This window comes from Triticum urartu, chromosome 2 (assembly GCF_003073215.2).
Source record: "Triticum urartu cultivar G1812 chromosome 2, Tu2.1, whole genome shotgun sequence".
Taxonomy (NCBI): Eukaryota; Viridiplantae; Streptophyta; class Magnoliopsida; order Poales; family Poaceae; genus Triticum; species Triticum urartu.
The window spans coordinates 714,698,601-714,713,512 of NC_053023.1; the positions used below are offsets into that span (position 1 = coordinate 714,698,601).

The following is a 14,912-nucleotide window of genomic DNA, read 5'->3' on the forward strand; positions in this document are numbered from 1 at the left end:
GGAGCTTTAGTATCTCCTTTCTTACCACTTCTTTCATTTTAGGATTCAGCCGGCGTTGATGATCACGAACTGGTTTAGCATCTTCTTCCAAATTAATTTTATGTTGACATAGAGTGGGACTAATGCCCTTAAGATCATCAAGAGTATACCCAATAGCAGCACGGTGCTTCTTCAAAGTTTTCAATAATATCTCTTCTTCATGCTCTGAAAGGTTAGCACTAATAATAACAAGATATATCTTTTTCTCATCAAGATAAGCATATTTAAGAGTATCAGGTAATGGTTTAAGCTCAAACACGGGATCACCCTTGGGTGGAGGAGGATCCCCTAGGATTTCAACAGGTAAATTGTTTTTCAGAATAGGTTCCTGTTTAAAGAATACTTCATCTAATTCCCTTCTTTCATTCATAAACATATCATTTTCATGGTCTAGCAAATATTGTTCTAAAGGATCACTAGGAGGTACGGCAATAGAAGCAAGACCAATAATTTCATCCTTACTAGGTAATTCTTCTTCACGGTGTTGTCTACTAAATTTAGAAAAATTAAATTCATGAGTCATATCATCTAAACCGATAGTAACAACATCTCTCTTGCAATCTATGGTAGCATTAACAGTATTTAAGAAGGGTCTACCAAATATAATGGGACAAAAGCTATCTTGTGGGGAACCAAGAACAAGAAAATCAGTAGGATATTTAGTTTTCCCACACAAGACTTCAACATCTCTAACAATTCCCATTGGTGAAATAGTATCTCTATTGGCAAGTTTAATTGTGACATCAATATCTTCCATCTCAGCAGGTGCAATATCATGCATAACTTCTTTGTATAAGGAATAAGGTATTGCACTAGCACTAGCACCCATATCACATAAGCCATGATAACAATGATCTCCTATTTTAACAGAAATAACAGGCATGCCTACCACAGGTCTAGATTTATCTTTATCATGGGGTTTAGCAATTCTAGCAGTTTCATTACAGAAATAAATAACATGCCCATCTATATTATCAGACAAGAGATCTTTAACAATAGCAATATTAGGTTCAACTTTAACTTGCTCAGGAGGTGTATATGTTTTAATATTGCTTTTACGAACCACACTTGAAGCTTTAGCATGATCCTTTATCCTAACAGGGAAAGGTGGTTTCTCAACATAAGAAGTAGGAAAAATAGGATCATTATAAGTGATAGTCTTTTCTTCATCTTTAATAGGTGCAGCTACTTTTACTTCTATGGGAGGATGATATTTAAACCACTTCTCCTTGGGGAGATCAACATAAGCAGCAAAAGATTCACAGAAAGAAGCTACTATCTCAGAGTCAAGTCCATATTTAGTGCTAAATTTACGAAAAATATTGGTATCCATAAAAGATTTAACACAATCAAAACTAGGTGTCACACCTGACTCCTTACCATTGTCGAGGTCCCAATCTTCAGAGTTGCGTTTAATTCTTTCCAATAAATGCCATTTGAATTCAATAGTCTTCATCATAAAAGAGCCAGCACAAGAAGTATCAAACATGGTGCGATTGTTACCAGAAAGCCGAGCATAAAATTTTTGAATAATCATTTCTCTTGAGAGCTCATGATTGGGGCATGAATATAACATTGACTTAAGCCTCCCCCAAGATTGAGCGATGCTTTCTCCTTCGCGAGGCCAAAAATTATATATGTAATTGCAATCACGATGAACAAGGTGCATAGGATAAAACTTCTGATGAAATTCCAATTTCAATCGTTTGTAATTCCAAGACCCCATATCATCACATAGCCTATACCATGTCGATGCATCTCCCCTCAAAGATAAGGGGAAGACCTTTTTCTTAACAACATCTCCAGGTACATCCGCAAGCTTAAATAATCCACAAACTTGATCCACATATATCAGATGTTCATCAGGATGTTTTGTTCCATCTCCTAGAAAAGGATTAGTTAGCAGTTTTTCTATCATACCCGAAGGAACTTCAAAGCAAGCATTTTCATTTTCATATTCATTTTTAGTAGGTTCAGTAGGTTGAGGAGCAACTCTTTGCTCTACTGGTCGGGGTGGAGATACCCCAAACAAGCCCCTCAGAGGATTACTTTCCATGGTAATAAGTGACAGTAAATTTCAGCACACCATATAAATTTTTTCTTACCAAATTCCACCTACCAAATGCGCTTCACTCCACGGCAACGGCGCCAGAAAAGAGTCTTGATGACCCACAAGTATAGGGGATCTATCGTAGTCCTTTCGATAATTAAGAGTGTCGAACCCAACGAGGAGAAGAAGGAAATGATAAGCGGTTTCCAGCAAGGTATTCTCTGCAAGTACTAAAATAAGTGGTAACAGATAGTTTTGTGATAAGATAATTTGTAACGAGCAACAAGTAACAAAAGTAAATAAGGTGCAGCAAGGTGGCCCAATCCTTTTTGTAGCAAAGGACAAGTCTGGACAAACTCTTATAAGATGTAAAGCGCTCCCGAGGACACATGGGAATATCGTCAAGCTAGTTTTCATCACGTTCATATGATTCACGTTCGGTACTTTGATAATTTGGTATGTGGGTGGACCGGTGCTTGGGTACTGCCCTTACTTGGACAAGCATCTCACTTATGATTAACCTCTATTGCAAGCATCTGCAACTACAACAAAAGTATTAAGGTAAAACCTAACCATAGCATGAAACATATGGATCCAAATCAGCCCCTTACGAAGCAACGCATAAACTAGGGTTTAAGCTTCTGTCACTCTAGCAACCCATCATCTACTTATTACTTCCCAATGCCTTCCTCTAGGCCCAAATAATGGTGAAGTGTCATGTAGTCGACGTTCACATAACACCACTAGAGGAGAGACAACATACATCTCATGAAAATATCGAACGAATACCAAATTCACATGACTACTAATAGCAAGACTTCTCCCATGTCCTCAGGAACAAAAGTAACTACTCACAAAGCATAAACATGTTCATAATCAGAGGGGTATTAATATGCATATAGGATCTGAACATATGATCTTCCACCAATTAAACCAACTAGCATCAACTACAAGGAGTAATTAACACTACTAGCAACCTACTAGCACCAATCCCGGACTTGCAGACAAGAATTGGATACAAGAGATGAACTAGGGTTTTGAGATGAGATGGTGCTGATGAAGATGTTGATGGAGATTGCCCTTCTCCCGATGAGAGGAGCGTTGGTGATGACGATGGCGATGATTTCCCCCTCCGGGAGGGAAGTTTCCCCGGCAGAACAGCTCCGCCAGAGCCCTAGATTGGTTCCGCCAAGGTTCCGCCTCGTGGCGGCGGAGTTTCGTCCGAGAAGATGGCTTATGATTTTTTCCCATCGAAAGACTCCATATAGCAGAAGATGGCACCGGAGGGGCCACCAGGGGGCCCACGAGGTAGGGGCGCGCCGAGGGGGTAGGCCGCGCCCCCACCCTCATGGGCAAGGTGTGCCCCCCTGGTGAAGTTCTTGCTCTCAGTATTTTTTATATATTTGGAAAACATCTTTCGTGAAATTTCAGGACTTTTGGAGTTGTGCAGAATAGGTCGCTAATATTTGCTCCTTTTCCAGCCAAGAATCCCAGCTGCCGGCATTCTCCCTCTTTATGTAAATCTTGTAAAATAAGAGAGAATAGGCATAAGTATTGTGACATAATGTGTAATAACAGCCCATAATGCAATAAATATCGATAAAAAAGCATGATGCAAAATGGACATATCAGCGCACTTTGTGTTGGAAATATGCCCCAGAGGCAATAATAAAATAGTTATTATTATATTTCTTTGTTCATGATAATTGTCTATTGTTCATGCTATAATTGTGTTATCCGGAAATCGTAATACATGTGTGAATACATAGACCACAACATGTCCCTAGTGAGCCTCTAGTTGACTAGCTCGTTGATCAAAAGATAGTCTTGGTTTCCTGACTATGGAAATTGGATGTCATTGATAACGGGATCACATCATTAGGAGAATGATGTGATGGACAAGACCCAATCCTAAGCATAGCTCAAAGATCGTGTAGTTCGTTTGCTATAGCTTTTCCGAATGTCAAGTATCATTTCCTTAGACCATGAGATTGTGCAACTCCCGGATACCGTAGGAGTGCTTTGGGTGTGCCAAATGTCACAACGTAACTGGGTGACTATAAAGGTACACTACAGGTATCTTCGAAAGTGTCTGTTGGGTTGGCATGAATCGAGACTGGGATTTGTCACTCCGTATGACGGAGAGGTATCTCTGGGCCCACTCGGTAATGCATCATCATAATGAGCTCAATGTGACCAAGTGGTTGATCACGGGATCATGCATTACGGTACGAGTAAAGTGACTTGCCGGTAACGAGATTGAACGAGGTATTGGGATACCGACGATCGAGTCTCGGGCAAGTAACGTACCGATTGACAAAGGGAATTGTATACGGATTGATTGAATCCTCGACATCGTGGTTCATCCAATGAGATCATCGAGGAGCATGTGGGAGCCAACATGGGTATCCAGATCCCGCTGTTGGTTATTGACTGGAGAGTCGTCTCGGTCATGTCTGCGTGTCTCCCGAACCCGTAGGGTCTACACACTTAAGGTTCGGTGACGCTAGGGTTGTTGAGATATTAGTATACGGTAACCCGAAAGTTGTTCGGAGTCCCGGATGAGATCCCGGACATCACAAGGAGTTCTGGAATGGTCCGGAGGTGAAGATTTATATATAGGAAGTCAAGTTTCGGCCATCGGGAAAGTTTCGGGGGTAATCAGTATTGTACCGGGACCACCGGAAGGGTCCCGTGGGTCCACCGGGTGGGGCCACCTATCCCGGAGGGCCCCATGGGCTGAAGTGGGAGGGGAACCAGCCCCTAGTGGGCTGGTGCGCCCCCCTTGGGCCTCCCCCTGCGCCTAGGGTTGGAAACCCTAGGGGTGGGGGGCGCCCCACTTGGCTTGGCGGGCAAGCCACCCCCTTGGCCCCCCCCTTGGAGATTGGATCTCCTAGGGCCGGCGCCCCCCTAGGGACCCTATATATAGTGGGGGGAGGGAGGGCAGCCGCACCCTAGCCCCCGGCGCCTCCCTCTCCCTCCCATGACACTCCTCCCTCTCCCTGAGCTTGGCGAAGCCCTGCCGAGATCACCGTTGCTTCCACCACCACGCCGTCGTGCTGCTGGATCTTCATCAACCTCTCCTTCCCCCTTGCTGGATCAAGTTGGAGGAGACGTCTTCCCAACCATACGTGTGTTGAACGCGGAGGTGCCGTCCGTTCGGTGCTAGGTCATCAGTGATTTGGATCACGACGAGTACGACTCCATCAACCCCGTTCTCTTGAACGCTTCTGCGCGAGATCTACAAGGGTATGTAGATGCACTCCCCTCTCCCTCGTTGCTAGATGACTCCATAGATTGATATTGGTGATGTGTAGAAAATTTTAAAATTCTGCTACGTTCCCCAATAGTGGCATCATGAGCTAGGTCTATGCGTAGTTTCTATGCACGAGTAGAACACAAAGCAGTTGTGGGCGTGGATATTGTCAATTTGCTTGCCGTTACTAGTCTTATCTTGATTCGGCGGCATCGTGGGATGAAGCGGCCCGGACCGACCTTACACGTATGCTTACGTGAGACTGGTTCCACCGATTGACATGCACTAGTTGCATAAGGTGGCTGGCGGGTGTTTGTCTCTCCCACTTTAGTCGGATCGGATTCGATGAAAAGGGTCCTTATGAAGGGTAAATAGAAATTGGCATATCATGTTGTGGTTTTGGCGTAGGTAAGAAACGTTCTTGCTAGAAACCTATAGCAGCCACGTAAAAACTTGCGACAACAATTAGAGGACGTCTAACTTGTTTTTGCAGCATGTGTCGTGTGATGTGATATGGCCAAAAGGATGTGATGAATGATATATGTGATGTATGAGATTGATCATGTTCTTGTAATAGGAATCACGACTTGCATGTCGATGAGTATGACAACCGGCAGGAGCCATAGGAGTTGTCTTTATTTATTTATGACCTGCGTGTCAACATAAACGTCATGTAATTACTTTACTTTATTGCTAAAGCGTTAGCCATAGTAGTAGAAGTAATAGATGACGAGACAACTTCAAGAAGACACGATGATGGAGATCATGATGATGGAGATCATTGGTGTCATGCCGGTGACAACGATGATCGCCCCGAAGATGGAGATCAAAAGGAGCAAATGATATTGGCCATATCATGTCACTATTTGATTGCATGTGATGTTTATCATGTTTTACATCTTATTTGCTTAGAACGACGGTAGCTTAAAAAAGATGATCCCTCGTAATAATTTCAAGAAAGTGTTCCCCCTAACTGTGCACCGTTGCGAAGGTTCGTTGTTTCGAAGCACCACGTGATGATCGGGTGTGATAGATTCTAACGTTCGAATACAACGGGTGTAAGCCAGATTTACACACGCAATACACTTAGGTTGACTTGACGAGCCTAGCATGTACAGACATGGCCTCGGAACACGGAAGACCTAAAGGTCGAGCATGAGTCGTATAGAAGATACGATCAACATGAAGATGTTCACCGATGTTGACTAGTCCGTCTCACGTGATGATCAGACACGGCCTAGTTAACTCGGATCATGTTTCACTTAGATAACTAGAGGGATGTCTATCTAAGTGGGAGTTCATTGAGTAATTTGATTAGATGAACTTAATTATCATGAACTTAGTCTAAAATCTTTACACTATGTCTTGTAGATCAAATGGCCCACGCTAATGTTGCCCTCAACTTCAACGCGTTCCTAGAGAAAACCAAGCTAAAAGACGATGGCAGCAACTATACGGACTGGGTCCGGAACCTGAGGATCATCCTCATAGCTGCCAAGAAAGATTATGTCCTAGAAGCACCGCTAGGTGACGCACCCATCCCAGAGAACCAAGACGTTATGAACGCTTGGCAGTCACGTGCTGATGATTACTCCCTCGTTCAGTGCGGCATGCTTTACAGCTTAGAACCGGGGCTCCAAAAGCGTTTTGAGAGACACGGAGCATATGAGATGTTTGAAGAGCTGAAAATGGTTTTCCAAGCTCATGCCCGGGTCGAGAGATATGAAGTCTCCGACAAGTTCTTCAGCTGTAAGATGGAGGAAAATAGTTCTGTCAGTGAGCACATACTCAAAATGTCTGGGTTGCATAACCGCTTGACTCAGCTGGGAGTTAATCTCCCGGATGACGCGGTCATTGACAGAATCCTTCAGTCGCTTCCACCGAGCTACAAGAGCTTTGTGATGAACTTCAATATGCAGGGGATGGAAAAGACCATTCCTGAGGTATATTGAATGCTGAAATCAGCGGAGGTGGAAATCAAAAAGGAACATCAAGTGTTGATGGTGAATAAAACCACTAAGTTGAAGAAAGGCAAGGGTAAGAAGAACTTCAAGAAGGACGGCAAGGGAGTTGCTGCGCCCGGTAAGCAAGCTGCCGGGAAGAAGTCAAAGAATGGACCCAAGCCTGAAACTGAGTGTTTTTATTGCAAGGGAAGTGGTCATTGGAAGCGAAACTGCCCCAAATACTTAGCGGACAAGAAGGCCAGCAACACTAAAGGTATATGTGATATACATGTAATTGATGTGTACCTTACCAGTACTCGTAGTAGCTCATGGGTATTTGATACCGGTGCGGTTGCTCACATTTGTAACTCAAAGCAGGAGCTGCAGAATAAGCGGAGACTGGCGAAGGACGAGGTGACGATGCGCGTCGGGAATGGTTCCAAGGTCGATGTGATCGCCGTCGGCACGCTGCCTCTACATTTACCTACGGGATTAGTTTTAAACCTCAATAATTGTTATTTAGTGCCAGCTTTGAGCATGAACATTGTATCAGGATCTCGTTTAATTCGAGATGGCTACTCATTTAAATCTGAGAATAATGGTTGTTCTATTTATATGAGAGATATGTTTTATGGTCATGCTCCGCTGGTGAATGGTTTATTCTTAATGAATCTCGAGCGTAATGTTACACATATTCATAGTGTGAATACCAAAAGATGTAAGGTTGATAATGATAGTCCCACATACTTGTGGCACTACCGCCTTGGTCACATAGGTGTCAATCGCATGAAGAAGCTCCATGCAGATGGACTTTTGGAGTCTCTTGATTACGAATCATTTGACACGTGCGAACCATGCCTCATGGGTAAAATGACCAAGACTCCGTTCTCAGGAATAATGGAGCGAGCAACCAACTTATTGGAAATCATACATACTGATGTGTGCGGTCCAATGAGTGTTGAGGCTCGTGGTGGCTATCGTTATGTTCTCACCCTCACTGATGACTTGAGTAGATATGGGTATGTCTACTTAATGAAACACAAGTCTGAGACCTTTGAAAAGTTTAAGGAATTTCAGAGTGAGGTTGAGAATCAACGTGACATAAAAATCTAGTTTTTGCGATCAGATCATGGGGGAGAATACTTGAGTCACGAATTTGGCACACACTTAAGAAAATGTGGAATAGTTTCACAACTCATGCCGCCTGGAACACCTCAGCGTAATGGTGTGTCCGAACGTCGTAATCGCACTCTATTGGATATGGTGCGATCTATGATGTCTCTTACCGATCTACCGCTGTCATTTTGGGGCTATGCTTTAGAGACTGCCACATTCACTTTAAATAGGGCTCCGTCGAAATCCGTTGAGATGACACCGTATGAATTATGGTTTGGGAAGAAACCTAAGCTGTCGTTTCTAAAAGTTTGGGGATGCGATGCTTATGTCAAGAAACTTCAACCTGAAAAGCTCGAACCCAAATCGGAAAAATGCGTCTTCATAGGATACCCTAAAGAAACTATTGGGCATACCTTCTACCTCAGATCCGAAGGCAAGATCTTTGTTGCCAAGAATGGGTCCTTTCTAGAGAAAGAGTTTCTCTCGAAAGAAATAAGTGGGAGGAAAGTAGAACTTGATGAAGTATTACCTCTTGAACCGGTAAGTGGCGCAGCTCAAGAAAATATTCCTGAGGTGCCTGCACCGACTAGAGAGGAAGTTAATGATGATGATCATGAAACTTCAGATCAAGTTGCTACTGAACTTTGTAGGTGCACGAGGACACGTTCCGCACCAGAGTGGTACGGCAACCCTGTCTTGAAAATCATGTTGTTAGACAACGGTGAACCTTCGAACTATGAAGAAGCGATGGCGGGCCCAGATTCTGACAAATGGCTGGAAGCCATGAAATCCGAGATAGGATCCATGTATGAAAACGAAGTATGGACTCTGACTGACTTGCCCGATGATCGGCAAGCCATAGAAAATAAATGGATCTTTAAGAAGAAGACAGACGCGCATGGTAATGTAACCATCTATAAAGCACGGCTTGTCGCTAAGGGTTATCGACAAGTTCAAGGGGTTGACTACGATGAGACTTTCTCACCCGTAGCGAAGCTGAAGTCCGTCTGAATCATGTTAACAATTGCCACATTCTATGATTATGAGATATGGCAAATGGACGTCAAAACGGCATTCCTTAATGGTTTCCTTAAGGAAGAATTGTATATGATGCAGCCGGAAGGTTTTGTCGATCCTAAGAATGCTGACAAGGTGTGCAAGCTCCAACGCTCAATTTATGGGCTGGTACAAGCATCTCGGAGTTGGAACATTCGTTTTGATGAGATGATCAAAGCGTTTGGGTTTACGCAGACTTATGGAGAAGCCTGCGTTTACAAGAAAGTGAGTGGGAGCTCTGTAGCATTTCTCATATTGTATGTGGATGACATACTGTTGATGGGAAATGATATAGAATTCTTGGAAAGCATAAAGGCCTACTTTAACAAGTGTTTTTCAATGAAGGATCTTGGAGAAGCTGCTTATATATTAGGCATCAAGATCTATAGAGATAGATCGAGACGCCTCATTGGTCTTTCATAGAGTACGTACCTTGACAAGATATTGAAGAAGTTCAAAATGGATCAGTCAAAGAAAGGGTTCTTGCCTGTATTGCAAGGTACGAGATTGAGCACGGCTCAATGCCCGACCACGGCAGAAGATAGAGAAAAGATGAGTGTCGTCCCCTATGCCTCGGCCATAGGGTCTATCATGTATGCTATGTTGTGTGCCAGACCTGATGTAAACCTTGCCGTAAGTTTGGTAGGAAGGTACCAAAGTAATCCCGGCATGGAACACTGGACAGCGGTCAAGAATATCCTGAAGTACCTGAAAAGGACTAAGGATATGTTTCTTGTTTATGGAGGTGACGAAGAGCTCGTCGTAAAGGGTTACATCGATGCTAGCTTCAACACAGATCTGGATGACTCTAAGTCACAAACCGGATACGTGTATATTTTGAATGGTGGGGCAGTAAGCTGGTGCAGTTGCAAGCAAAGCGTTGTGGCGGGATCTACATGTGAAGTGGAGTACATGGCAGCCTCGGAGGCAGCACAAGAGGCAATCTGGGTGAAGGAGTTCATTACCGACCTAGGAGTCATACCCAACGCGTCGGGCCCGATGACTCTCTTCTGTGACAACACTAGAGCTATTGCCCTTGCCAAGAAGCCCAGGTTTCATAGGAAGACCAGGCATATCAAGCGTCGATTCAACTCCATTCGTGAAAGTGTTCAAAACGGAGACATAGATATTTGTAAAGTACATATGGACCTGAATGTGGCAGATCCGTTGACTAAACCTCTCCCTAGAGCAAAACATGATCAACACCAGAACTGCATGGGTGTTCGATTCATCACAATGTAACTAGACTATTGGCTCTAATGCAAGTGGGAGACTGTTGGAAATATGCCCTAGAGGCAATAATAAAATGGTTATTATTATATTTCTTTGTTCATGATAATTGTCTATTGTTCATGCTATAATTGTGTTATCCAGAAATCGTAATACATGTGTGAATACATAGACCACAACACGTCCCTAGTGAGCCTCTAGTTGACTATCTCGTTGATCAAAAGATAGTCATGGTTTCCTGACTATGGACATTGGATGTCATTGATAACGGGATCACATCATTAGGAGAATGATGTGATGGACAAGACCCAATCCTAAGCATAGCTCAAAGATCGTGTAGTTCGTTTGCTATAGCTTTTCCGAATGTCAAGTATCATTTCCTTGGACCATGAGAATGTGCAACTCCCGGATACCGTAGGAGTGCTTTGGGTGTGCCAAACGTCACAACGTAACCGGGTGACTATAAAGGTACACTACAGGTATCTCCGAAAGTGTCTGTTGGGTTGGCACGAATCGAGACTGGGATTTGTCACTCCGTATGACGGAGAGGTATCTCTGGGCCCACTCGGTAATGCATCATCATAATGAGCTCAATGTGACCAAGTGGTTGATCACGGGATCATGCATTACGGTACGAGTAAAGTGACTTGCCGGTAATGAGATTGAACGAGGTATTGGGATACCGACGATCGAGTCTCGGGCAAGTAACGTACCGATTGACAAAGGGAATTGTATATGGATTGATTGAATCCTCGACATCGTGGTTCATCCGATGAGATCATCGAGGAGCATGTGGGAGCCAACATGGGTATCCAGATCCCGCTGTTGGTTATTGACCGGAGAGTCGTCTCGGTCATGTCTGCGTGTCTCCCGAACCCGTAGGGTCTACACACTTAAGGTTCAGTGACGCTAGGGTTGTTGAGATATTAGTATACGGTAACCCGAAAGTTGTTCGGAGTCCCGGATGAGATCCCGGACATCACGAGGAGTTCTGGAATGGTCCGGAGGTGAAGATTTATATATAGGAAGTCAAGTTTCGGCCATCGGGAAAGTTTCGGGGGTAATCGGTATTGTACCGGGACCACCGGAAGGGTCCCGGGGGTCCACCGGGTGGGGCCACCTATCCCGGAGGGCCCCATGGGCTGAAGTGGGAGGGGAACCAGCCCCTAGTGGGCTGGTGCGCCCCCCTTGGGCCTCCCCCTGCGCCTAGGGTTGGAAACCCTAGGGGTGGGGGGCGCCCCACTTGGCTTGGCGGGCAAGCCACCCCCTTGCCCCCCCCTTGGAGATTGGATCTCCTAGGGCCGGCGCCCCCCCCTAGGGACCCTATATATAGTGGGGGGGAGGGAGGGCAGCCGCACCCTAGCCCCTGGCGCCTCCCTCTCCCTCCCGTGACACTCCTCCCTCTCCCTGAGCTTGGCGAAGCCCTGCCGAGATCACCGTTGCTTTCACCACCACGCCGTCGTGCTGTTGGATCTTCATCAACCTCTCCTTCCCCCTTGCTGGATCAAGTTGGAGGAGACGTCTTCCCAACCGTACGTGTGTTGAACGCGGAGGTGCCGTCCGTTCGGCGTTAGGTCATCAGTGATTTGGATCACGACGAGTACGACTCCATCAACCCCGTTCTCTTGAACGCTTCCGCGCGCGATCTACAAGGGTATGTAGATGCACTCCCCTCTCCCTCGTTGCTAGATGACTCCATAGATTGATCTTGGTGATGTGTAGAAAATTTTAAAATTCTGCTACGTTTCCCAACACTTTGTTGCCAGCTTTTTAAGAACTGAAAATCAGCGATAACGCAAACACCAAGCTATATGTCTCTATATCCACGACAGATATATCAACCGGTATCCAAACAACAAATGCAAGCTGGTACACAGCCGAGAAATAAGATGCTCCTAGAATGACAAAGTTGGCAGTCGTGACTAGCTCAACAACAAATAGACATAACAATAATATACACGGGCATTGTCTACACATGTATGTATATTTGTAGGCTAGTCTTGTATCATTGTGTAGGAACAAGTAGCAGACAAGTTCACGATGGAACAATAGTTCACATGATATTAGAACATCATCAGATGCATGACTTCATTTTCACCAGAGTGAACATGCTAACCTATGTTCAACAAGCGTCTTCCTCGAGTATCATCTTGGGAATACGATATAGTTCATGTGTGTAATAAGGTTATGCGCATCCCATCGGCCCGATATGATGTTGGCTTTCAGCGATGAGAGACCAAGCAATGGTTATCTCCACTTCACAATCACCAAGGTCACATCTTTCTTGACTTACGCTGCTAGATTGGGGTGTGAAGACAACAGTTCCACTCGCTTCTCTAGCATGTACGAGAATTGCCAGCCTTCCGTTTAGTTTTACTGAAACAGCTCGCCTTGAGAGCTCTAGATAACCCTCTTCATCCACGGGCATTGTTCCAGCTTGTGAATCAAGCAGCAAAACAGGCCTAGATGGGAGACCGCCTTTGGTTTCGTCTTCAGTTAGTGCGAAGCAAAGGACTTTGATGCCACTTTCACAAGGCAATGATCCTTTTACAAGTTGAACGCCCAGGATAGTGGCTTGGAGCGACCGTCGAAGATGCTCACAACATAGCTCCAGCATGCAAAGGCCCTTGTGGAGACGCGTAGAAACACTATCACCATAATGACCATAGTCATAACAGAAGGCTTTACTGATCAATGTCCTGTCTTTAGACTCTACGGTGCCCTTTAGCTTTAGGTGGACATCAATCATGACATCGTCCCCGGACATAATCGCACGAGACGGGCCAGTCAAATGCAGAAAGGGATCCTGCAAGCATCATTATTCACAAACTAACTTGTTAACAAATATATTTTTTTCATTTTTTTTCTAAATTTATCAACAAAGATGCAAGCAATAAGAAAAAGAAGAAGAGGAAAATAGCAAAGCGTCGTGCGTACCTGTTTCGTGAGGATTTGGCAGTCATCCCTTGTGCGGAGGAAGAGAAGGTTGCGACGATGGTTCACGCCATCTCGGACAGCGACCACACTGTATACCTCGAGTGGCCACTCAAGGTGAAAGCCTTCCGTTTCCGCGACTTTGATGGAATAGATCTGCATGGTCCTCAAGAATTTAGGACCCGTCAAAGTTTGGCCAGTGTGGCCCGGCATATAGTGGGTAAACTGCATAGGGCTCAATACCGCTGCACACAACCAAGCAAAGTGAAACGTGTTAGAAATCTAATATGGACCAAGAGCACGTCACTACTCACTAGCAAGCAAATTTACTCACTTGGGTCTTCGAAGTTGCCACCCCAGCTGAGGCTGAGCATACTTTCCCAGGATCTACGGTAGGCAGCATAGTAATACTCCTAGGCCTTCTTCTCCTCCTCATACTCATCCACCTCGAACTCCTCCTCGTCATCCTCGGACTCATCCACCTCATCGTCGTTGTCACCGTTGCCGTCACCATCACCGCCCTCCGTCTGCTTGTGCTCCTTGATTGATCGCAATTCCCGTGCGAAATCAGGTACCCATGTGTCTAGCCGGTTGATGACGGCGGACATGAACCGAAACGTGGAGGCGTGGCGCGTGAAAGGCTCGCGTGTGAGAGCATCTCCAGCCGCCTCCCCGAGTGCCCCCCAGGAGCCTTTTTTCTCTGCCGGCGATGCAAAAAGGGCAAAAAATGGCCCAGCCGTGCCCCCCAAGCCCCCCCACGACCTCAAAATGCCGCCGGCGAACCCAGGCCAAACCCAACGCGCTGGGGGCTGTTGAGGGCGCCGGCGGAAGCAACGGCCAATCCTACTCCCCCACGCGTTTTTTTCCTTGCCACCTAATCACTTTTTGCCCTGCAATCCTTCTGAGGGCACCAACGGCTGGGGAAACGGATTCTTGAGGGCGCCGGTGGAAGAGTTTTGCCCCCCGGGACGTGCCATTTTTGGTCCGGCGATTGTCCTGGGGGGCTCCAACGGCTGGAGATGCCCTGAGCATGCACATCGCCAAAAGTTTCGGCTCCGTCAAGGCTAGCTGCTGCACATCGTCCCACAGCTCGTCGATCAGCCCGGAGAGCAGGCTTTAGTTGAGTGTTTGACAAAAAACTACCATTTTAGGGGTTTGCGTCCCACAGAACTATCACTTTAAAAAAAGTGATCGAAAACTACCAAAATTTTCTAATTTTATGACTAAAAACTACCACTTTCAGATAATGACCAGTTTAGACGATTTAAACGTGTTTATGACAGGCGGG

The 14,912-nt window shown here is 45.3% G+C and overlaps 1 protein-coding gene across 1 annotated transcript; it reads right to left on the reverse strand.

Annotated features, from left to right (window-relative positions):
• Nucleotides 1-12,875: 12,875 nt before the first annotated feature.
• LOC125538125 lies at nt 12,876-13,786 on the reverse strand. Its single transcript, XM_048701423.1, has 2 exons — nt 13,628-13,786; nt 12,876-13,496 (listed from the first exon to the last, which is right to left on the reverse strand). The coding sequence occupies exons 1-2, from the start codon at nt 13,784-13,786 to the stop codon at nt 12,876-12,878; spliced, it is 780 nt and encodes a 259-aa protein (XP_048557380.1).
• Nucleotides 13,787-14,912: the final 1,126 nt, after the last annotated feature.